A 24,985-nucleotide genomic window follows, 5' to 3' on the forward strand; every position below is an offset into this window, starting at 1 on the left:
CTGGCAGATTCCACTTTGATATTTCGAAACACTTCTGAGTTTTCGAACGTTTTAGGCAACTCACCCTCTGCTTCTTTATAAATGTAATCTATAACGTCTATGAGATGCAAACAAGTGTCAGAATGTATGTGCTGGTATTCTTTGTTTACTGGCACTTTGCGGTACAACTCTTTAACCAACTCAGCTTGTAACAGATCTAGATTGTTATTTTTTTCACTGGTTTTCGGCGCAATGTTTTTTGTAAGTTTTAGCGACGTCAACGTTTTGTTAAAAAAACTCGATACCGAGTTAACATTTTCTTTGCAAGCTACCATTTCTAAAATTTGCATTTCCATGACGCATTTAAAAACATAAATCCCGTTTATGCCGTGAATCGCTAGAATGGCAGACTCGTATGCCTTCAATTGTTCTTCTGTCGGCAGCCGTCCATATGCGTACGTATATATTATTAAAAATCGAATGGCATCACACAACGGAGCCTGTTGCCAAACAAAAATCATTATTTTGTTCAAAGCCAAGTCTTGCGACATGGCTTTTGACAACAGTTCATACTCCAACTGGAGAATTCTGTCATACGTGGTGGAATTCAAAAGATTTTTGATAATGTAGCTAGTCAAATCATAGTAAAACGTTAGTATTTCTTCTTTTATTTTACATGTCTTGACTTTGTCGACCAGATCCACAGTTACTTTGTCGATCTGCTCAGCGTCTTTTTTAAGTTCCAGAGCGATCTTTTGAATAAACTGTGGAACTCGACTAATTTCTAAATTTCGTAACGTATTGTATATAGCAGCGTCTATAGCTAAATTCACAACGACCTCTTCTTTTATTTGGTTAGATAAGCCTTGCTGTACTTTTGAATTCGGCATCAAATTAATGGTTTCCGGCTTCACTGTTATTTTACAGTCGCTTATCTCGTAGTTCAAGTCAATCAAGCTTTCGAATGTAAAGCCACTCAGGAAGAATGAAATCCAATCGATGCTGCGATCGACAATTATGATTTTGCTTACGCTTGCGTTGAGCTTAAAACTAGATTCTTTCACGTTTTCACTCGGCAATCTGATGTACAAATCGCTTTTTTCCACTTTATCTTTAAACAAATCGGTGTTGGACTCTGATGAAATGATCTTCAACCAGTTCATTTTTTGCTGTTGTTCAGCGTTTTCTAAAAACACCGTAGTCATGAGATGTTGTATTAATTCTGCGTTGTCTTCAGTAGTTTTTGGTTTTTTTTCCTTGCTGTTTGAATCGAGAATTTTTTTTGCTGATGAGTGTAGTCTCTCAACTGTTGCTTCAGAGTCAGCAACCAAGATTCCTTGATCTTTTTTATTAAACATATTTTCGATTTTTCTTGACAGATAAACACTGTCAGCGCCGCAACCCACAATTTGACAATTATTCGGTATGTTTAAATATTTAAACAATTCCAGCACCGAAGCAAAACAATTATTCAAAACAGTTACATTGTAGTCAATATACAAAGTTTTGTAAACGTTGTGATTGCTTGTGCAATAAATGTAATCCGAACTTTTTAATAAAAAAAATATTTCCAAGTCGTGAATCATAAGACTGATATTTCCTATATATGACATGTTGTTTTTGTCATTCCACACTGAACTGTTCTTAAATGCTAAACTAGCGACGTTCGTTCGGATTTGGTCAACGACAAAGCAGCGCCGTTTCGGTAAGAAACAAATAGTAAATTCAACTCGTCGGTCAGTCAGGGCTATCTCGCTCATTAAAATCGAAATCTCAAAATGCGTGTTTTGATGTGCAATAATTATGACCCGAGAGTTATCTTTGATAAGATCTATCAAGCTTTTATACTGTTTGAGTAGATACCGCTCAGAGTAGCCCAGCTGCGATAAAAATTGTTCGTCTGAATCTAACAGGTGTCCGAGATAAGACACACAGTAGTCATCAATTAGTAAATACTTGAGATCATTTCCGACTAGAATGTTATACAATCTTTCTTTTACTTTACTTTCAATATGCTGTTTTAATTGTTTAAGCATAATTTAGCATTAAAAAAATTTTTAAAAAAAAAATCAAGCCTTCTGCCGGAATCGGACCGGCGACCTTTCGCTTACTAAGCGAATGCTCTGCCCCTAAGCTAAGAAGGCTGAACGTTATTCGTATTTAGTTGACGTGTTATTAAAGTGATTTAAATTTCAATTTTAGATATTTAACAATTTCTTTATATTGAAGAGAAAACACTCTATACAAGCATAAGAAACAATGAATTTATGAAATGTCTTCAAATTTTTTAGTAAGTTACAGATAATTTACTGTTATTAGAAGCAGTTTAACGTAAATGATATTGTTTGGGCTTACGATGAATTAACTAATTTGTGGCGAAAAGCGATTCTTATCGCGCTGACTGTGCCGTCCGAGTTTGATTTTTTACAATCGTCAGAAGAAACACAGGAACAACAAAAAGCTTATTTGCATTGGAAAGGCTACGACAGAAGATTGGATACTTGGGTAGAATGGTCTAAAATCAAAAAGTACACAACTGATGTGACAGATAGCGATTACGATCTGGAGTCTTTGGAAAGTGACGGACACGAAGGTATAGACAAAAATTACTTGTTGTCTCATGTCGAAGTGACGAAATTTAAATCGATCGAATCGATCAGATTGGGCAGATACATAATAAGCTGTTGGTATTTTTCGCCGTACCCAAAGCACGTGCAGAATTCAAAGTGTTTATACTTGTGCGAATATTGTTTGGCTTTTTTCCGTTTTGAATCAGAGATATTACAGCACAAACAGAGATGCGCATTACGGCATCCTCCTGGGAACGAAATTTATCGCCACAATAACCTATCTGTGTGGGAGGTTGATGGAGGATTGGCCCGGGTTTATTGTGAAAATTTGTGCTATCTGAGCAAACTCTTTTTAGATCATAAAACTCTGAAACATCCGGTTAATTTGTTTTTGTTTTATATTTTGACAGAAAAAAATGATTATGGTTTTGAAATAGTAGGATATTTCTCCAGAGAAAAATATAGTTATAACAATGTCAGCTGTATTTTAGTGCTACCGCAGTGTCAACGCAAAGGTTTTGGACAGTTTATGATTGCGTTTTCTTATCTTTTATCTCTTCGAAGAGAACGGAGAGGAACACCAGAACGCCCACTAAGTGACTTAGGACGCGTCAGCTATGAAAGTTTCTGGAAAGAAAACATATTAAGATCGATTACCGAGTCAAACAATATCTCATTAAACGCACTAGCCGCAGAACTGGCGTTTGATATCAAAGACATTCAACACACTTTAACTATAAACGAACTGTTACAAAAAGAACCACACACCGGAGAGTTCTTTTTATACATACCAGAACACCTTAACTTTGACAAAGATTCAAAAAAGCACATTACATTTGAAGAGTTACTACATTGGACGCCTTATGACTGCTGCATGAGTTCGTACGAATATTCTGGCTAATGCAACAGCGAGATTTTGTTATCTAAAATTTTAAGTTAATATTAAATTGCAGTTTCGCTATAGATAATCATTAATATTAAAAGAAAATCTAAATTAAATTAAATCAATTTATAATGATTACGTGTGAGAATAACGACGACTATTTCTTCGAACCCACCCTCAACCGTCTACTGGAAAACGACTCATTAGAATGGATTTTCGTCGGTGGAAAAGGAGGTGTTGGTAAAACAACAACTAGTTGTTCGTTAGCGGTTCAACTTGCAAAAAAACGAGAAAGCGTGTTGATTGTCTCGACAGATCCGGCCCATAATGTTTCAGACGCGTTCGGACAGAAATTTACAAGTCAGCCGTTGAAAGTACGAGGTTTTGACAATCTCTATGCCATGGAAACTGATCCCACTAACTACAAGTCTAGTGCTTATAATTTAGAAGACGATGACAAAAAAGGTTTGATGTCGATCATTCCAGAATTGCTTTCTACGTTCCCCGGAATAGACGAAGCGATGGGATTTGCAGATCTGATGAACTTTATTCAATCCTTAAACTTTAGCGTTATCGTCCTAGATACCGCTCCAACCGGACACACGTTAAGACTTTTAAACTTTCCTACACTGATAGACAGCGCTTTCGAAAAATTTGGCGACTTAGGATCTCAGTTTTCCTCCATGATGAAAATGTTCGATGGCGGCGCTAACGAAAATAACCAACTCGATAAATTTAGAGCTTTAACCCACAGCATTTGCGAGACGTTCCGCGACGCTTCCAGAACTACCTTTGTCTGCGTCTGTATTCCAGAATTTTTGTCGGTTTACGAAACAGAACGATTGATTCTTCAGCTGGCCAACAACGAAATCGACGTCAGTTACATCGTGGTAAACCAGGTAATCTTTCCGATTGAAGGCCTGGAGCACATTGAAACCGACGAAAGCATCGAAGCCACGAGTCCAGATGCTGTTCTACTGAAAGAAAAATACTCTAAATTGTATACTATGTACAATCGTTTGTATGAAAATTTCATGTCCAGAAGGAAAATACAGTCCAAATATTTAAAACAAGTAAAAGAATTATATTCGGAAAATTTTCATGTCATACCCGTGCCATTAAGACCGTATGAAGTCAGAGGTATAAAAGCCATTAACTCGTTCGGTGAATTATTATTACAACCAAGAGAATTACCAATCGTAGAAGATACCAACTAATCTATGTTAGTGTTTTTATAGGTGTATTTACTTAAAACCAAGTTTTCATGTTATTTTACCAGTGAATATGCATGTAGCCTTTAACCAGCGAAATCGATTATCCAGGGTAACAGCTTTTCTGCAACCTAACGCTATAAATTTATTATATTAAATACACTAATCTGTATAAGTGACTATTGGCTATCTAAAATATTGATAGTTTGACTTATTGTGGGCTTTGCCAAACTACTTCGTTTGCATCTTGATATTTGAGTTGAGGACTCTTAGTGTAGTCGTGGTCTTCACCTGATAATATGCAATATGAATTAAAGGCGTTTTCGTACGCTCTGCAAATAAAGCTCTTTTGAAAACAATCTATCACTTCTTGGTTTCGAGCATATTCAGCTAGAATATCTCCGAGCTCCTCCCAAAGAGTAGCTATGGTAAAGTTAACGCAGTTGTATGCTTGTGCAACAAATTCGATTCGTTTTTGTAATATCATCGCTGATTGTAAATACATACCGTGATCATAATAAGCGTGTTGCAGTATATCTTCAATTTGGTAGAGCACATAGTGGTTTCTAAACGCTTTGCAGGCCTCAACATAAACCACTTCGCAGTCTAGTACGTCATCTTTTGACATTTGCTTCAGTCTTTCTAGGTAATCGTTTTCAAGCTCTTCATAATATAAAATTTCATCAACGCTGAATTGATAATTACAACTATTACATGGAGCGGCCATTGAATATTCTTCTTGAGTTTCCTCGTCTAACTCGCGTTTAGTAAAAATACTACCAGATCCGCAAGTGGGACATAAGAATCCTCTGCATCTATCAACAGGAGCGCTACACCTGTTGCAATTACACCAAAAACGCCATGAAAGTAGTTTTTCTCTACGTTTGTGCGTCGGTAAAATTAGGTCCCCATCATACAAATAACTGATAGAAATTTCGTCTCCAGGCTTAAGCATTTTTCTAGCCCGTAGAATGAACGTGTTGTTTGTTTGGAAATGCCAAACAGCTGAAGCCCCACAGGAATGATCTGCATTTGAAATTTTGTCAAATAGTACTAAACCATTTTCACTGACGGGATGAGCGAATGAATTAGTGGACCAGACGTTGATGTACCTTTGATATAATACAGGAGACACATCAAGCCCAAATCTTTCGATGATTCTATAAGCATCTTCGTCAGCAGGTGCTTTGGGATCGTGTACACATTTCTGTAAAATAATGTTTTGATCTTCCTCGCTCATCGCTGTCAAACAATGCAGGGTGGCTAAGTGCCAAAGTAGCCCCGTGTTGAATTCTTGTTCCGCATTCATTTCTTCTAGAATTTGATACAATTCAGGGTTCAGTTCAGGCGTTGCTGCCAGCACGGGGGCCTCAACAAAAATTACTTCACCTGGATAAATTGGCACCTTTGCAAACAAACAACGTCCTTTACTTTCAAAATACGCGATAAACACTCTTTCTTCTATTTGAGTACGGGTGAACGGAACTATACAGCCATTCTCATCGATTTCTGCATAAAATTCAACCTGTTCATTATTATTCTCTGCGGTATAACCTTGATTCTGGTCAGTGTATTTATTTTCCATTTCGTAGTTTCCGTCCAAAAACGGAACTAAACCACTATTAGGGTCATAAGTAACTCCGGCTTGGTAAAAGTCGTCATTGTCATTTTTGTATTGCGTTTCTTGGTGTTCTTGATACAACTCATCATTAGAATCCACGCGTGGAACAAATGTATCAATATTATTTACATCTATTTGGTCATCTATGTTTGTTCTATATTCAAAATCGTCGTTTACAAATTTTGTATCCAAATCTCTCTTAGACTTCATCAAAGTATCATACGCATTTGTGTATGGAGATTTATTTTTTTCATAAAACACCGAGGCTAAAAAAATTTAGTTTTCTGTTATAAACAGCAAATAGTGTTTATCAGCAACATACCTGCATTAGCATTGCCTCTCAAATGAGTAGTTGTATCGGTAGTTTGAACAAATGGCATAAATAATTAGGTGCAATGTTTTGTGCACCAGCGAACTATTACAAACTAAAAAGCTAGTCATTTATCTAAATACAACTTACATCTATCTAGATCGGTTTAAGTCAATCTTTTTTTAAAGAGTTTTATTATCAATAAAAAATTCTCATATATAAATACGCCTCCAATTTGTCATCTATACTCTTAGTAAAAAATTTCTATACGAATTACAAATTAATTATTTTGTCTTGATCAAGAGGTTCTCCTACAATTTATTCTTTTTGAGTTTTTCAATATTTTATTTTCAATTAATGTCAAAATTGTCAATCTTATTTTATAATATTTTTAACTTGTAAACTTCCTTATAACGAGTCTACTAATTGACTTAATGAACTAGACGATGAGTACCAATATTAATGAAGTTCTTAATACTTGTTTAGCAGCTCGAAATAATTTTATGTATAGTAACGAAGCTGTTGACAAGATTGCTTCTATACTTAGCAATCTCAAAGAAGACGTTGTATCGGTATGTATTTGGCGAAACTAAATTTTATGTTAGGCTTACATTAAAGGAAATCTTAATTGCGATTTCGATGACGTAATGATAAAAATTATTTCATGCAACATTTCGGTAGACGTGACTAAACAAGATTTTTCTAGTTTTCAAAAAAATTTTCACGAATTTTATTCTACATATTTACTCGACAAGAAAAAAAAAATTTCGCAGTTGAAATTGGGTGTTGAAGAATGTTTTATTTTAAGTTTAGGAATGTTTTCTTGTTTATGCCAGAATGATCAGTCAACTTTGTTTATTCTTGAGCACGAAATAACGTCAATCGACGCATATAAAACTTTGAGCCAAGATCTACGTGCTTTGCTGGATTATCCGCTAATGTTTTACCATAGCATACTTTCTGGCAAATACACTGATGTTCTTCACTCAAAACCTTTGTTAGACTGCTTTAACTGGTTTATTTCTGCTATAAATTATACTATTAGAATGAAGTCAGCTGCGTCAATTGAAGAATGCTATAAATGTGTCAAGTTGGATTTCATCACTCACTTTTTGGGATTTTCAAATGAAGAGAGTTGCATTAACTTTATCGAACAAAGAAACGCTTTGTTGTGGACAAACAAACAAATTGGCGATGACACGGAGAAACAAGTTATTCCTCAAGAGCTTTTTGGACAACCAGTTTCTCGTTCCCTTTCCAGAGTTTCTTCAATCAGTAGCGAAGACAAAATCAGTTCCGCCATTATTGCGTACAAGGGTAACCATCCGAGCAAAACCGGGCACTTAGACCCAAAAACCAAAATGGTATATTTTCAAGAAGTAAGTTTTATATTATATAATTTTAATTTAGGTCCCGAGCAGCCAAAACAAGTTCACTTACTCAATGCTCACAGAAACGTGGCTTAAATTTGTTTACACATACTCTGAAACTTAAAACTTAATTCTAGGAATTAATTATGTTTTATCTTCATAATTTTTATCCAATTATTCATGCTCAATTCACTGAGTACATAGTAAAATTATGACAAAAAAACTCAAGCAAAATCTCGTATTGGACAAAAGATTCAAGCCGTAAGTTTTTGTAACAAGTAAAATTTTAGCTTTGTCGAGAACACTGAATTGTCACATGAATACAATAAAGATATACGAACAGGAGAAAAAATAAAAAATGAAGGACTTTTTGACCCTCTAGAAAACGTTGAGTTCAGCGACTCTAGCGAAATTTCTCAAGAAGAACAACCTTCAAGCGCAGATGAATCGGGCTCCGTAGAATTAGAGAGTTATCAGTCATCAATTATAGAACCAGAAACAACTAACGCAGATGAGAACCTCATGTTGACTTCAGATTCAGATTTCGAGGAAGATGAACTTGAGTCAGAAACGTCTGAAACGACTTTAATTAACCAGTGCTACTCTGAGAAGTTGAATCAAAAAATAGAGTATGGTGACTCTTCAAAACGCATTGCTATTATGAAATGTCAGTGGAACGAAATCAATGCCAAAGATTTGTATTTAATTTGCCACAGTGTTTGCGCGGATTCTAAGTTCACTAAAACAGACGGCAACTTAGTTAGCGATAAATTGATTTCAGTCAACATTTATTTAAGTGAATTCGGTAAGGAGGAAATTGAGTACGAAAAAAAAAATGGACCCCGCATTATTGCTTCTATTGGAAAAGATGTCAAGGTTTTGCAACACGACGATCAGAACGAAGAAAGCTCACTCAAAACCGCAGATAGAGTCATTTCTTTTGCGTACGAAAGAGCAAAATCCATGTATTATTATGCAATTGTTGAATGTGTAAATGTCGAAACTGCTGAAATTATTTTTTCCGAACTCGACGGCATTTCTACTCATTTCTCTATTGATGCTCTTGATTTACGATTTGTTCCCGACAATTTAGTTTTACCAGAGTCTTTTGTCGACAGCGCCGCTTGTATTCCAGAAAACTACAAGCTCACCCCGAATTACAACAACGACCTCATGCACTCGAATGCTGAATTAGAATACGAAAAAACTAGTAAACGTCGCAGACGGGATCTGACAAAAAAATTTTCCGAAAAGGATTTGCTTTCTAATGATCTGGATTGTTACATTGGTAACGACGACGTTGAAGACTCGCACGAAAATGAAGCCTTAAAATCAAACATAAGAAAACTCTTCAACCTGCCGGACCCCAACGATAAAAATGCTTCGAAAACAGGATATTCTTCTTCTGAAGAACTCAACGAAGAAAGTTTGTTTATGATGGACAGCGATAATGATTACCAAGACATGAGCGAATCTCAATCTCACAAGGACAAAAAGGCTGTCAAGTCTGATAAACCAAAATACAAGAAAAATTCTTTCTTTGCCAATCTCAAAAACTCTCTTTATAAGGAAGACGATTCCGACGTGATCGTTGATAACAACGGTTTCTTAGAACCGATCAACGACGATAGTTCGAGTGACAGCGAAACTGTTGTACAGCGTTCAACTAAATCTAAACAAAATAAAACTAAAAAAGGCAAGAAACCGAAAAAGCACGAAACCAGCAATGGTAAAACCGCGCAAGAAATTATTTCTACTGACGATCGCTTTAAAAATTTCTAATTTTTTACAAGCTGACAGTTGCTAACGCATATTTTTATGCTTTTTTATATTGCCTAACACTGTCAATTCTATTAAGGTTATTTTCTAAAATATATTTCTTATAAGAAATTTATTGAGTCGAGCTTTTCTATTTCTTTTTTTATAAATCAAATTTTAATAGTAATAAGTATACATGGTGAAAAATGGTTTTTCTAGGTTAGAAACTCGAGTAATTGCCACTGAGCTTAAGTCGTTAATTATCGATTCTCGAATTTTGAACACTTATGATTGCGCAAAGAATTTTTTCTTATTCAAACTTAATCAATCGAAATTAGACCAAAAATTGAATTTAATAATTGAGCCAGGGACTCGGTTTCATTTAACGAATTATGAGCAAGATGTTCCAAAATTTCCTAATTTCTACACTTTACGGTTGAGAAAGTTACTGAATAATGCTAGAATAGTTGATTTCCAGCAGCTCAATATGGATAGAGTGCTTATTTTGAAACTTTATTCAGGACTTTCAGTCGTTGTTGAGCTTTATGGAAAGGGAAATTTGTTGGTGCTCGACACGGATAACAAGATTTTGCTAACTACAAGAACTGTAGATACTCCTTCTTATCGAATTTCTCGAGGTCAAGTCTACCCTTTTGATTTTTACCAGAATCGAAATGAAAAAATCACTGACTACAATGAATTTTGCAAATCAGTATTAGGAAAATGCAAGAACTTTTTAGAATGTGCTCAAAAACTTACTCAAATATTTTCGAAACAATCTCTAAAACGTATTATTACTAAAAACAATTTTGCTGACATTACTCCTGAAGAATGCGCACGTTTCATGAAAATTGTAGACGAAATAGTTGAAAATAACTCTACAGCTTGTGGACTGCTCGAATATGATTTTCTTCCTGACGTCGAAGAATCAAAAAAAGCTGAGATCCGATCTTTCCTTCAAACTAAGAATAATTACGAGGATTTAACCGCGATAAAGGACATTGTCTTGGTCACTTTTTCGTGTATTGAATTCGAGATTGAAAAGTTCGAAAATGTCATTAAGTTTGACAGCTTTAACAAAGCCGTAGACATCTATTACACACTGAACCAAGCTCAATCACATCAAAAACACTTGGTCACTCCGGCGTCTTCCGTATCATCTAAGTTAACAAAGATGCAGAGCAATCAGCAGGAACGATTAGACTCCTTAGAAGAACAAGTCAAGTTGTACGAGCTCCAGTCGAGCCGAGCAGTCTATCATTCAAAGTTGATCGAGCAGATAATTGGACTTGTAAACGATTTGATTGCAACCAAGATGTCGTGGGACAAAATTCAAGAAGAAATAAAATTTGAATCGAAGAGCAACCACCCTCTAGCTAAATTCATTGACAACATAGATTTCAAAAAAAACATTGTTGATGTGATACTGCTTCCTACCGACTACGATTTAGAGATGCTCGAAAATAACGAGTCTTCATCTGATACAGTTATCGTTCCTATTTGCTACAAAAAGACATTTTACCAAAACATCTCGGAGCTTCACGAAAAGCGCAAGAAAGCAAAAGAAAAATTTACCAAAACGAAAGAAGCCTGTAAGATGGTGAACAAAAAACTCGAAAATGCGCTCAAAAAAGCCCAAGAAAAGGAAAATCTGAGTCTACAAGAAAAAACATACAAGGTAAAAAGGAAAGCTTTTTGGTTTGAAAAATTTAACTGGTTTATTTCAAGTGACGGCTACCTCGTGTTGTGTGGCCGCAACGCTTCTCAAAACGACCTACTTTACCAAAAGTATTTGTCAAAAAACGACATTTTTATTCATGCCGAGATACACGGAGCTGCAGCGTGTATCGTGAAATGTAGCACAAGCGAAGTTCCTCCTGAGCGTACTTTATCGGAAGCGGGCCAGTTTGCGGTTTGTTTTAGTAACTCATGGAAGGAAAAAGTTGTTGTCAACGCATATTGGGTTCACGCCCATCAGATTTCCAAGACTCCTCAAACCCAGGAATACGTTTCAGCTGGTGGGTTTATCATAAGAGGAATCCGCAACCCGATACAGGTTACCGGTTTAGAATTAGGAACATACTTAGTTGGAGTTAAAAAAAATGGTAACGACAACATGAAAGACCATACATTAAATTTTGATTCTGACAAGAACGACGAGACGCTTGTTGAAAACGACGGAGAATCAAGTTCCGAAGAGAGTGTGGCATCCGACGCAACTGAAGAATACGATCTCAAAGGCAATAGCAATGAAGATCTGCAAAAATTGCCATCAAACTTCACAAACCAAGTTCCTCACGATAATATCAAGGAGTCGGAACCACAGCAATCGAAGTCGTTAAATAGAAAACCTAGTGTAAAGTTTGGCGACAGCCAGGTCATTCCTCCAGAAGTCATCGAAGGCAAGGTGAAGTTCGACAACGCAGTCGAACTAATCACAGTGAAGTCAAAAGACCTTTTGGTGCAGAAGAGTCCGGTCAAGAACGTTTCGTCTAAACTTATCACGAACATAGACTTTTTGACGTACTCGTTATCTAACGGCTCTGACGTTGAGCATTCCATCAAGCCGCACTCGGTGGACGAGCTTCCTCCGCCAGGAAATTACAGCTCTCCGATCTCTCCACGGCTGCTGTTGCAAAAAACGCCTGACGAAATCACTGAGCTTTCCAACTCCAGCTTTGACGAAGAAGAAGAACCGATAGACTTGTCGAACAACAAAAACACGGATTCAGACGTTGGATTCATGTCTACATTGAGTTCTGCCTGTCCTTTGCCTCTAAGGCACAGGTCCAGTATTTCTAGTTCAACAACACTCATTGATCGTAGTGGCAGGTCTAGTGTAGACGGCGGCCCGTTGCCTTCAGGGTATGTCAGTGTCGACGAACTTCCGAGCACACGAGAATTGCTAATGCTCGAGCACGCCGTGTTCAAGGACCCTTTGCGCTGTGAGCCTGTAGTTATCTCCAAACGCAAGTCCCGCAAGTATAAAAAAATGAAGGCTAAATACGCTGAACAGTCAGACGATGAAAGGGAAGACGCGTCCAAACTTTTGGGAATAAAGAAGCTCAACTTCATTTCCAAGGTCAAGAACAAGATCGAAAAATCGTTCTTCCCTGACCCAAACAAAGCCAATGCCGTCAAAAAGCCCCCGCAAAAGACAAAACCAGAACGAAACTTGCTAGCTGACGCTTCCAGCGAAACTGCCCTCCAGGCGCGCATAAACGACGAAATGAAACTACTTGATAACATTATTTTAGACCCTGCTCATTACAACGGTGAGCTCAGCCATGTGTTGATCATGGTTGCGCCATTCACTACGCTTAAAAATAAACAAAACGTACTGAAGATCGGGCCGGGGGACTGGAAAAAAAGTCATGCAGCCAACACTATCTTACAGTATTACGTGAAGAAATATACCCAACCGGGCCAGCCGCAACACCCATTAGTCAGCAGCATCAAAAATATTTCTATGGACAGCTTGTTGCTCATCCTTCCAAGCAAAATTAAAATTATCTCTAACGAAATACAAACTAAACAATCTAAATTTAAAAATATATTAAAAAAAGCAAGTTCTAATTTGAAAAAAAATGTTGTTAAAAATAAAAATAAAGCGTAGGTGTATAAGTAAACGAATTTAGTTATCGATTTCGTATTTTAACCTCTCTAATATTTCTGTATAATTATTTTGTTTGATTGTGTTGATTCGCGCTCGGAGTAGTGCAAGTCTCGATTTCAAAAAAGGCTTGATACATAACAGTATTTGAATGGATCGCTCTAGAACGAGTTCGGCGTCTGTAGGATATTCAACTTTCGAGGGATCGCCTTCAGCAATTTTCTTGATCAACCCTAATATAGTTGAAATGATCTGTGCGTAAATCAATGTAAAACCAGCAGGGTTTCTCGCTAAAAGCACGTAGACTACGCCTAGAAGGAGTCCCACGTGACTGCTCGACAGATTCACTACTAGAATTTTGAACAGAGAAGTGCCGAGGGTCATTAAATTAGCTTCTAAGATTTCGTAGTCAACATTTTGAAGGAAAAATATCAATAAGTCACATATTTTTTCCGTGTCGCGTATTGTTTTATGCTCTAGCAAGCCAATAAACAGCTTGATGTACGGAATTATAGATTCTTCGTATTTCATAGCAGGGATAATGCACGCGTCAGAATCGCAAATGATGGCAGAAAAAAAATTCTGCAGTATGTTGTTGCCAATTTTGGCTTTGTACTCAGAGCCGAGAGAACTAAAGAAGTATGAGGCAAACCTTCCCATCTCTTTGACAACGTCTGGATAGGGGTCGAATAAACTCCAAGTGAACAGTAGATACACAAATTTATCGTCGCATAACTCATTTTTAACAACGTCGAAATCATTATATTTGACGATAGAGCTAATAAACGATGCAAGGATCTTCCGAAATTGATTTTGCGACGATTTTATTTTGTCTGCGTAAATTTCTTGAAAGTACGCTGTAGTGATCAGATCTGTCTTACAAGCTTTAGGCCAATTATAAGACTGCAGCTTGTAAGTTTCTAGGTTGTAAAAGATGGGAGCGCGGCTCGCGAGCATTAGTGTGTTTAGTAAACAGGAGACTCGATAAAACGTTGATTCGCTCTTAAACAGCTCTTGTTCATAATAGCTTAATGACATGTAGTCAAGCGTGTCGCGAAGTTCGTCGTAACACTGATCGTAATCAGCTTGGTTGAGCTGATTAAGACAAGTTTCAAAACAAGAAAATAATTCTGAAGCTATTCTCATAAACTGTTCGAAGCTGATGTATCTTATAAGATGAATTATTAGTAAGCATCGTTGCGGTACCAAGTGGTTTTGAAAAAAGCCGAAAATAATAGAGAAACACTGTTTCGAGTCGACTTCTACAAACGCTTTAATAATGCTATAATATCTAGATTCACTGAGCGGTACGTCCTTTTCTTCTAAAAGCTTTATAAAATAAGGTTTTAGCATAAAAGCAACCAAGTGGTTCGGGTCTGATTCTTGTTTTGAGCTTTTTTTCTTGCGGAAGATGTTGAGGATGTGGTCCTCCAAACTTTTGATTCGATCACACAAGACCAAAATGATCTCAGTAACGATAATACAAACATTCTCAGACAACTCGTACTTTTCTAATAGGTTGCACATAGAATCTGTTATCAAAGCAAAGAAGTTTTTTAGTTCGGCCGCATGAGATTTTTCTGCGATAACTTTGACAAACTTAAGAATTTCGATGAGATTTATTTCTCGTGTTAAAGTTGGAGTAGCTGAATCTTCAACGGTGTCATTAATCGTATTTATAAATAAAGGAAGTAATTTGGTCAGAACGAATTTTGAATTGCTCTGCGTGAGTAAAAAGATAGCGTTAGTGACGATTGAAGTAATGTGTGTTCGGTCAGAAAATATCAAGTTGATGAGCATGTCAATGATATTAGAAGCGATGCAATTCAATATTGACAATGAGTTGCGAACGAGCGATTTCCAGCTTGTTATTGCCGTGTTTCTAACGTAGGAAAACTCATCACCTCTCGATAGATATAGATAAGCCAATAAAATTTTTTCATCTTCAGTTAAGTCGAGTTCTCGTGCTTCTTTTGAAACAGGACATTGAAGCTTCGTTACCAAACCTTCGTGTAGCTGCAAGAATCGTAACGTTGATTTGATCGCGAGCTCTCGAATAACCGGTTCAGAATTTTGCATCATATGAATCAAAAGCTTGCTAATTTCAGAAAAGTTCTGTTCCTGATTAAACTTGAACAAATTAACTAAAACCTTGAACAAGTTGTTGTTGATATTTTCGTATTGCACAGTTAAGCTCTTCAATGCGAAATTAATGAGAGATAAACGGTTGTTTTGAACATGATGGTTTACTATGTATGTGGAGTAAAGTAGTATGATTGAAAAAACATTTAGAGTTCTTTGAGATTGATGAGTATTTGCAACATTATGCAACGCTGTGATTACTTTCATAAATGACTCGTCGGTACAGTTTGAAAGCAGATGGCAAATTATCATGGACAAAGAAAGATTTTCCAAGAAGAAATCGCTTTGATAAAGCTTAGAGAGCAAAACTGGAAAAGCATCTTCTGCTTTTTTAGTTTTAATGAGTAAAAATGCTATGCAGTTTGCAGCAATACTGCGCTGAACATAAATGTTAGAATATAAACATTTTGAACATTTAGACAAGTACTCTGTCCAATCGAATAGCTTTCGTTGGTCTTCTGAGATAAATCCATTTACAACAGTAAACAGCTTTAAAAATTGTTCTTTGTGAATTGAGTTAGGATTTGTAAGCTCTCTCGTTAATATGTCATTTAAAATATGTGTGATAAACAAATCGAAATCTTTTGTGAGTGTAAAAGAATTGAATTCGTTCAAAAAATTAACAAGATTTGCTTCATTGTGGTTCAATATTACAGTATGTGTTGATTTTAATAAACCAGGCAACTGTTCGCTTTGTAGGAATATTAGCGATTTGTTTAACAGCTCTTTTGCAATTGACCCAAGTGTTGAGAAATCGACTTTTATTATGTTAGCAAGAATAGATATGTTTTCTATTAAAATTATTTCGGTATAACTAGGCCTAATTTCTGCGATAAGTTGTAGAGTAATTAGAATTGAGGCTTGATCTTTCCATTTATAAATTTTGCTATAAGATTCTTTCAAATTCACTAGAAGTTTGTCTATTTCTTCTGCAGACAGTCGTTTAATGACGTTTTTAGACAAAGCCCAAGAATATTTTTGAATAAGCGGTATATGACTAAATAAAAACTTGTTTTGTAGTTCCTGCACTGCTAGCAAGACTTCATCGAATTTTTTGTTATTAGAGAAAAAATCTGGAAAGAAATGAATCAAGTAATTTAACTGAATTAGTGGTAGAACCATTTTCTTGTCAGACAGACTGAAGTTTTTTAAACTATCAATCTGCTCTTGAATTCGTTCGTAGATAAAAGCCGACGCACATCTGCGGCATATTGTGAAAACTTTTATAATAACAAGACCCACTACTGTGCTTTCTGTTTCTTCAGTAATATCCATAGGAATATCCTGATTTATCAAAAGATCAAAATCATAAGATGCATCTGCGGAGTGAACAGCGTAGTGATAGTCAAGCGGGTCTAATAATTTTATTTTGTCTTCGGATTCTAAATATTTAGACCTTATTATATCAAAAACTGAATCTAAAACAAAAGGAAAAGTTTTCAAACCGTGTTTAACTAACGTTAAATATGTAATTAAAAGCTCTAGATAAGCGCTTATGGAAGAAGAAGATAGCTCAGAAATATGTGTAGTAAACAGTTGTTTGATAAAAGTAAGAAAGTTTGTAGACAGCTTCACTTGAAAACGAAGCTGGGACGGTGACAAAAATAGTGCTTGCAAAAAATTCTTGATCTTATCGCTAAAAGTAAATGAAACATAAAATTCGTCGTAAAATAGATACTGTATAAAATTGAGTAGTGAAACGGTGTTTGTGATCGAACCCAAACTTTTCCGAACTCGTTATGTCCGTCAACAATTGAAGCATGTGTAATTCTTTTTGACTTGAAGGATTAAGTTTTTCAATGTTTATTTTTTTTACAATTTTATCTAACTCTTCTTCTTGAAGACTTAGTGTCAGTATCGTTTGCGGTACAACAGAGAATTTACGTTCGTGTTTGAGCTTATTGTAAATTTCAATTAATGTTTCGATATTGAAGCTTTCGAAATTCTTTAGCAAAAACGAAATTAGACAACCAAAGATGTAGTCGGAAGAATCAATTAGTGTGGTGATTGAGTTGTATGACTCAGTAAAATATTTCTCATGAATAGCACTAATAACCGCTTCTGAAAATGTATGTTTGAAATGATTAAACTTATTTGTTTTAAACTCATGCAAATATACTATCAAGTATAGGGTAGAATATTTTGAAAATAATTCTAGAGAAACTTCGAAATTTCTTTGCTCATATCTGAAAAAATAATCTAAATTATTTAAGAATAATAACACAAGTTCATCGTTCTGTATTTTAAAAAGTGAATTAACTGTGTCAAGGTCTAATTGGAATCGACAAATAGTGTCTGTGCTCGTAGTTTCAAAAATTTTGTGAGTGAGTTGGCATAGATTATTTAGAAGTTTAGGTTCAGTTTGAGACAAATACACTAAAAAGTTGAAATACTTGTTTAAATTCAGATACTGTATTCCTAGTATATAGTTTGAATAAAATTTCGTAAAATGTTCGATTTCTTTTGTTTTTAATTCATTACATTTTGTCAATTCATATATAATGTATTCTATGAGAAACGACTGGAGTTTGTTCAATTGATAATCTAAATTGAGATACCCTTGTAATATTTGAATAAAAATAGATAAAGATGTATCTTTATCCCGACAAAACATTGCTATGAAGCATTGCGTAAATAAGTATTTTAACTTGTAATCTTTGTTTATATGAGTAACGCCTAGAATGTTTTGTATGAGTAGAGGAATATAATTGAATAAAACCGAATTCGATTTATGTTCAACAAAAAAATCAAGCAAAGCCTCAAGTAAAGTTAACTTGAGTTGTTCAGATATTATGACAATAAACACGCTAGTGAGTTTGATGAAATTTGAATAATAATATATAATTCTATTTTCATTCGATTGCTGGAATATGAACAATAGTTTCAGGTTAGTCAACTGTTTGCTTTCTGATATTGTGACTTGCTTATTTGACTTTGGGCCGTTTTTATTAGCGGCAATCGAAGCAGCATTAGAATTTTGTTTATTATGATCTTTTATATCAGATAATTTTTCAGCTTTAATGACGCTATGATTAGTGGTTGAATTCGTGACTTTCTTAACAAAGTTAATTAAAACATCATTTAATTTAACATCAAACTCTTGAGCAGAAGTTTTAGACAGGTAGTGACTTTTTTGTTGAGTTAAAATCGCAAACAACCTTGATAAGCTGCCAGAAGTGTGCTTTTTATTCAGAGCGTCACTCATTCCTGTCAATAAAGTGTCCACATCAAATTCTAAAAATATATCATAAATAGACTTGAATATGAAAATTTTGTGCAGTTTCTCAAGTTTTCGAATTAATTTGATGGCATTTGATGTTTTTTTGATGTGCGAAACATTAATAACTAGTAGGAAATATTTTATAATTGAAGAAGAGTTTAAATCTGTTGACTCAGCGTTGAGCCCTGAAGCTAGAAAAATAAGTTTAGAAAAATAAACTTTATTCTGTTCAGAAAAATCAGGTAAATTTTCGTCGAAAGCTGAGTTGAATTCAACATTTATTAAACCGTGAAATTGTTCACTATTGATTTTCCGATCAAGGAAAAAAATATGTGTAAACAAATCCGAAAACTCTTTGGCTGTCTTTAAATATTCCAAAGCTAAACTAAAACTGTTATTGAGCGCTTTATAAAAGTTTTGATCTAATAAGATATGCTTTGAAATGAGAACGAATGAGTTCGTTGTGAGAAAGTTGGAAAGTAGTATGACTAATTTAACGTTGTATATGCTTACATCTTTATAATTCAGAAAATCAAAAAGAAATTGAGTCACTTTAGCCAAACATAATTCTTTTATTTGTTTTAGGTATTCTGAATTAATATTAATGATCCGCAGTAACAAAGCAATAAGTAGAGCTTTTTGCGTTATTTTAGCGGTCAGGAAAGTATCATTGAATAACGAAATTAGATCGGTTATTTTTATATTCTTTGTTAATAAACTCTCAAAAAGTTCCATTGGCGTAATTAAAAGCGCTGATAACGTCAATTCATCCCTTAACAGATGGGTAATGTTGAGATTTTGACTTGTATGAAAAGTGTTTAAAGCCACACCGTAATTTTTAATCAACGCAAAAAAATCGCTTCCCCCAGCTATCTGGGAAAAGTAATTTTTTACTGATTTTGAATCATAAGCAGAAAATTCCTCGTAGTTCTTCGTGTTAAATGATTCTCTGATAGTATTGATGTGCTTTGATAAGCACCGCTTAGAAATATTCGAGTCAAGCATATTACTGTCGTGGAGAAGTATCTTTCTAGCACATAAACAAACTACGTGTTGCTTTTTTTTCTGAAAAGGGTATATTTAAAAAATAAAGAAAAAAATTATTGAAAAATATAAATAACCACAATTGTACTAGTTTCGCATAAATAAGCCCAATGGCGCAAATAAAAATTACAATTAGTGATCGTTTGTCAAGGAAATGTGTTTTTAAATGCTCACCGGATCTCACAATTGCGGAAGTAAAGAAACTCGCCAGCCCCTTGCTTAGTAAGTTAACCGTCTTGTGATAGCATAATTTTTAGATCTATCTCCCGAAAAAATGGTTTTTCAACGCCAAAACATAGTAATGAGGGATCAGCTTACGCTGAACGATTACGACTTTGAAGATGCTATTTTCTTTGAGTTGTATTATCAATAAAATACTTTTTTTGTTTTGATAAAATTATGTTTAATGCGCACTTGCTAGAATGTCGCACTATCAAAACTATAGAAAACATACATACTATTAACCTTGTTTTTGAGTTTGTTTCAATTTGCTTAAAGAATGACGAATCAAATTGTTTCCCATGAAGATTCTAATAGTAGTTTTATCAAGGATGTTGTATTTTTCAAAATCAATTTTACCGAATGGTTAAGCGAATTATGTAAAAAATGGGGTGCTATTGTTTATGATCATACAGGAAAAGTAATGATTTCCGCTTTCTGTTTATTTCTTTTGACTTTAATTGGATTTGTTCCTGGAATTCCAAATTGGCTCGAAGGTGCTTTTAATTTATATACACTGCCTAATACCGAGGCGCAAAAAGGTATGATAATTCACGAAACGGTGTTTAATTCTACATTGTCACTACCAAATTTTTTGATTATTACTACTGACCCTCCTGGCGGCAATTTATTAACATGGGAAAACCTAGAAAAAGTTCAGGAAATTGATAATTTGATAAGAGGACGCATTTTGGATCCAATAGATGGAAAAAGAATCGCATTGCCGGCTCTTGATAAATATTTACCTAATCAAACTTCGAAAGGAACAATAGATATTAACAATTATGATACTCCTTACGCGAAGCACGGGTATAATTTACAGAAATACCGCTCCAAAGTTCATATAGACAACATTTACGAAGATGATTACTATTTAACTTTTGAAGATATTTGTTATATAAGTCCATTTGGAAAATGTCAAATCATTTCTATATTTGAAATGGGTATATGGGATATCAAAAAAATGCTTCCTAAAAATGCGCCTCCAGAACTTTATATAATGAACGGATACATTTTTAATTCGGAAAAAAAAGCATTCGTTCCTGATTTTGTGCTGGGAAATTACACTAGCTTTGAGTGTGAACGTGAGTTTCCTACTTCTGTATTATTGAATTTGTACTCGATGAACGAGTTGAGGCCGGGAAGTGATTCAAACAATTCCATTGTGACATTAGACTGTGTCACTTCCGTTGAAGCTTTTAATTTTATTTATGAATTACATGACAAGCCTGAATATAGAATTCGTAACTTTGCCTGGATGGACATATTCTACGACGTGCTAAGAAAGAATAAACATTATGATGGATTGTTATTATCCGCAAATTCTTTTAAGTCTAGAGATGATGAATTGAGAAATAGTACTAGTGAAAGTAAAGATCTAATATTCGTAGTTTTTACTTTCTTATCAGTCATTGCTTATACTGCCTTTATGAATTTTAGTATTGATTTATACAAAAATAAATCCATCGCAGCGTTTGCAGGATCACTAAGTGCGTTATTAGGAATCGTATCGGGTTTTGGCTTTAGCAGTCTTGTTGGCGTTTCTTTTGTTCCTACTGCACTTGTCATGCCATTTTTAATAATGGGTATAGGTACTGATGACATTTTCGTTATAATAAATAACTACTCTTTGACTTACTTTGAACCAACACCTCGTAAAAGATGTACAGCTACGATGAAAGATTGTGGTGTCAGTATTATTTTAACAAAACTAACTTCTCTGATTGCTTTCGCTGTTGGAATTAATAGTCCATACATTAGTATACGAAACTTTTGTATTTTTTCAATGAACGGTTTGCTTTTCAGCGTCTTTTATGAGTTAACAATTTTTCTTGGCGTTTTATTTTATGAAGCCCGCCGTGAATTTGTTAGAACTACAAAAGTCTTTTCTTCTAAAGCAAGTAGAAAAAATGTTGAAATGATGGAAAATACAAATGCTATATCTACATATAAAAACGAACTCACCTGTTATGATGTGATAAACGCGAAAGTCAATAAAGATTACGCAGATTCTACTAAATTCAAACCTATCTTAAAACCGAAATATCTTAACAGTTCAAAGACTAAAAGAACTTATAATTTAATAAAATGGTTAAGGAATGTTTCAAATTATAGTTATGAGCAAAGAGATTACCAATCCTTATCTCCTCTTAGTCCTTCAGCAATCAGATTGATAGTTGCTAAACGGCACCCAGCAATATATTCAGAACCTAAGAATAATGTAGGGAGTTTTTGGCGGACTTTAATCTCTAGGAAATATTGCGCATTTCTTCTAGACCCTGTTACCAAGATCTTTGTGTTATTGGCTTTTATTTTATTACTTGGAATGTCTATTTACGGTTTTATTAATATGGAGTCCGGATTAGAACTCAAAGACTTATCTCCAAATAGTTCATATCTTCGACAGTATGATTATTTACAAGAACAATATTTTGGCAAATATGATATCCCGGTGTTTATCATGTTTCCAAAACAAACTCCATGGTGGAATCAGGGAGCAATTAATGCTTTAAGAGTATTAGATGAACTAATCGGTAACAGTGAAGAAACAAAGTTTTACAGCGATCCACTTACAAGAATGATAGATGATGATAGCATTAGGCATCTTTTTATTACCGAAAGTAAAGAAAGATTTGAATCTATTTTATACACTGAATTGTCTAAGCCCGGTGGCAAATACAAACAATTCCAAAATGATTTTATATTCGAAGGTAGAAACTTAATGTCATGGAAAATTACTTTGTTTCCCAAAGGAATGAAGTCGTCTCAAGAAAGAGCAAATTGGATGAAACTGATTAGAGAACAATGTGGACTAGTCGGTAATGCGGAGTTGTTAAAGGAATATGTAAGAAATAATGATAGCATATTAAATAAAAAATTCGACAAACATGAATCCTATTCCAGGTTTGCTTCAACCAATTTTTCGGTTATCAAATCTAAGCCGATGATAGAAGACAGTGTGCAGTTTATTCCAATCATAGCTATTCCATGGAACTACATGATGCTTTTTTACGAGTCTGATCTTTATGTTTCTACGTCAGTTATAAGTTCAATCAGTACGGCAATTATAAGCATGCTAGTTGTTGCGTTAATATTGATACCTGATATTACAACAGGTCTGATTGTTTTGATAATGATGTTATTAATTGATCTGTCGGTTATGGGATTCATGTATTATTGGGATATAAAATTACAAATGATATCCATGATTTGTATCGTCATCAGCATTGGTTTTAGTATTGATTACAGTGCTCATATTAGTCATTCTTTTACGCACTGTCAAGGAAAGACAAAAAATTTTAAGAGTACAGAGTGTCTTGTTTTGATGGGGACGCCAGTACTTCACGGGGCTGCTTCTACTCTCGTTGGAATTCTTATATTAGGATTTAGTGAATCCTTCATTTTTCGACTTTTCTTCAAAATGTTAACCATGACGTTGGTATTCGGTATATTGCACGGTTTAATATTATTACCAGTTATTTTGTCGTTAATTGGCAAAATGCCAAAAGTAGTAATTTTACCACCCAATAAATTTTTTGCGCGAATTTCTCATTCTGAACATGACAATGCGGATTATATTACAAACAAAGAAAACCAAGGGTATGCTTTTAATAAAGGTTATAACAAACAGTTGAAAAAATCTGAAACTACAGATAAAATATGCGAAGATATAATTTCATGGCCTGAATGGGACATTGCTGCTCCTATTAAAATCGATTATGGCTCTAAACCATTGAATTCTGTCAGTAATAAATCGCCTATTAAATTATATTCAAGTGATCTGAAAGAATTAAATTCTAGTTTCGGGTTTATAAATAATGATAAATATAATTTAGAAGAAGGGGCCATTGATGTTTGTAGCCAAGCAAGAGGTTCAGTTACTTCTAAAGCAGATAAAATCCACATTTGTTCGTTTCATGATTTGCAGAAAAGCTCATACAAGGCTAGTTCAACCATATCGCACATTCAGAAAAACACTGATGTAACTGCTAGTTTAAACATAATATCTGGTGACAATTATTCGACAATGATCCAGCCTAATGGTAAATACGGTGTGAACTACGGAGATAGCACTGATTTTACTAATAACAACCGTTTAAATTTTCAAAAAGACCAATCTGCTTTACTTCCTAAACCAAACGTAATTTACGGGCAGAATTCTGCCAATTTAACAAATTTAGACTTGAACCACAGTAATTTTTCACTAAATAAACAAAACTTTATTAAATTAAATAGAGATTTTGATGTTTCATCGGAAAAAAAGATAGATTATTTAAGTGACGTTTATGAACCAAGTTTAAACATAATACAAACATCTAACTCAGCCAATCGTAATATAAAATCTGTTTCTTACACCCCCAAAGTATCTTTGTATAAATAATAGTTACAGAAACATTTTGTTAGATATAATTGTTTTATTTATTTAGTCACATATTTATTTAAAACTATGTATTTACGAGATTAATCGAATAGCTCGTTAAACCTTGTGTCCTTAGCCACACTTACAGCAGCTTGTTTTTGTTTCTTAATTTTTTTAGTGTGTGAAACCGGGGTATCGATAAAAGCTTTCAACTGAGCAGGTATTTCTTGTTTAGAAGGCAGATTTTCATTGTTTTTATTAATGCTGATGTTGTATGGATCGAGCTTAATTTCTTTTTTGCGTCTATTTTCTATGAATTCATCGATTATTTCTTTTTCATCAATTATGTTAGCTTGCATGAGTAATTCTTGATGTTTGTTTTTGTTTATTAAAAAGCCGTGATGATAAGGTATTACATTCTTCTGCACATCGACCAAGCTGAAACCTAAATTACGGATATCTCTGTGCGTGATGAAGACGAAGTCTGAATATATTCGTTTGTTAACAGAAGAATCAATTTCGTCAACGACACAGTCGACAAACGGAATCCAAATAGGTGCTATTCCTATTGTTGGAACATAAAATAACGCCATCTTTTGTGTGTTTAAACAGCTAAAGATCATTCCACTTCTTGGAAAATGTAGAACTGCATTTATACTTGCGATAGACGGAATCGAAACTATAT

At 34.6% G+C, this 24,985-nt stretch overlaps 2 protein-coding genes and 1 non-coding gene across 3 annotated transcripts; 2 read left to right on the forward strand and 1 right to left on the reverse strand.

The window, feature by feature from the left end:
- Positions 1–2,051: 2,051 nt before the first annotated feature.
- On the reverse strand, positions 2,052–2,123 carry TRNAT-AGU (transfer RNA threonine (anticodon AGU)). The gene has a single exon. It is a non-coding gene; the product is annotated as a tRNA-Thr (tRNA).
- Positions 2,124–3,563: 1,440 nt separating this feature from the next.
- Positions 3,564–4,649, forward strand: LOC142598148 (ATPase ASNA1 homolog). The gene is made up of 2 exons (XM_075735105.1): positions 3,564–4,126; positions 4,475–4,649. Exons 1-2 carry the CDS (start codon positions 3,564–3,566, stop codon positions 4,647–4,649), a joined length of 738 nt encoding a protein of 245 aa, XP_075591220.1.
- Positions 4,650–20,220: 15,571 nt separating this feature from the next.
- On the forward strand, positions 20,221–22,114 carry LOC142598149 (Niemann-Pick type C1-related protein-like). The gene is made up of 2 exons (XM_075735106.1): positions 20,221–21,532; positions 22,056–22,114. Exons 1-2 carry the CDS (start codon positions 20,221–20,223, stop codon positions 22,112–22,114), a joined length of 1,371 nt encoding a protein of 456 aa, XP_075591221.1.
- Positions 22,115–24,985: the final 2,871 nt, after the last annotated feature.

Source organism: Dermatophagoides farinae, unplaced genomic scaffold, assembly GCF_024713945.1.
Source record: "Dermatophagoides farinae isolate YC_2012a unplaced genomic scaffold, ASM2471394v1 contig9, whole genome shotgun sequence".
Lineage (NCBI taxonomy): Eukaryota > Metazoa > Arthropoda > Arachnida > Sarcoptiformes > Pyroglyphidae > Dermatophagoides > Dermatophagoides farinae.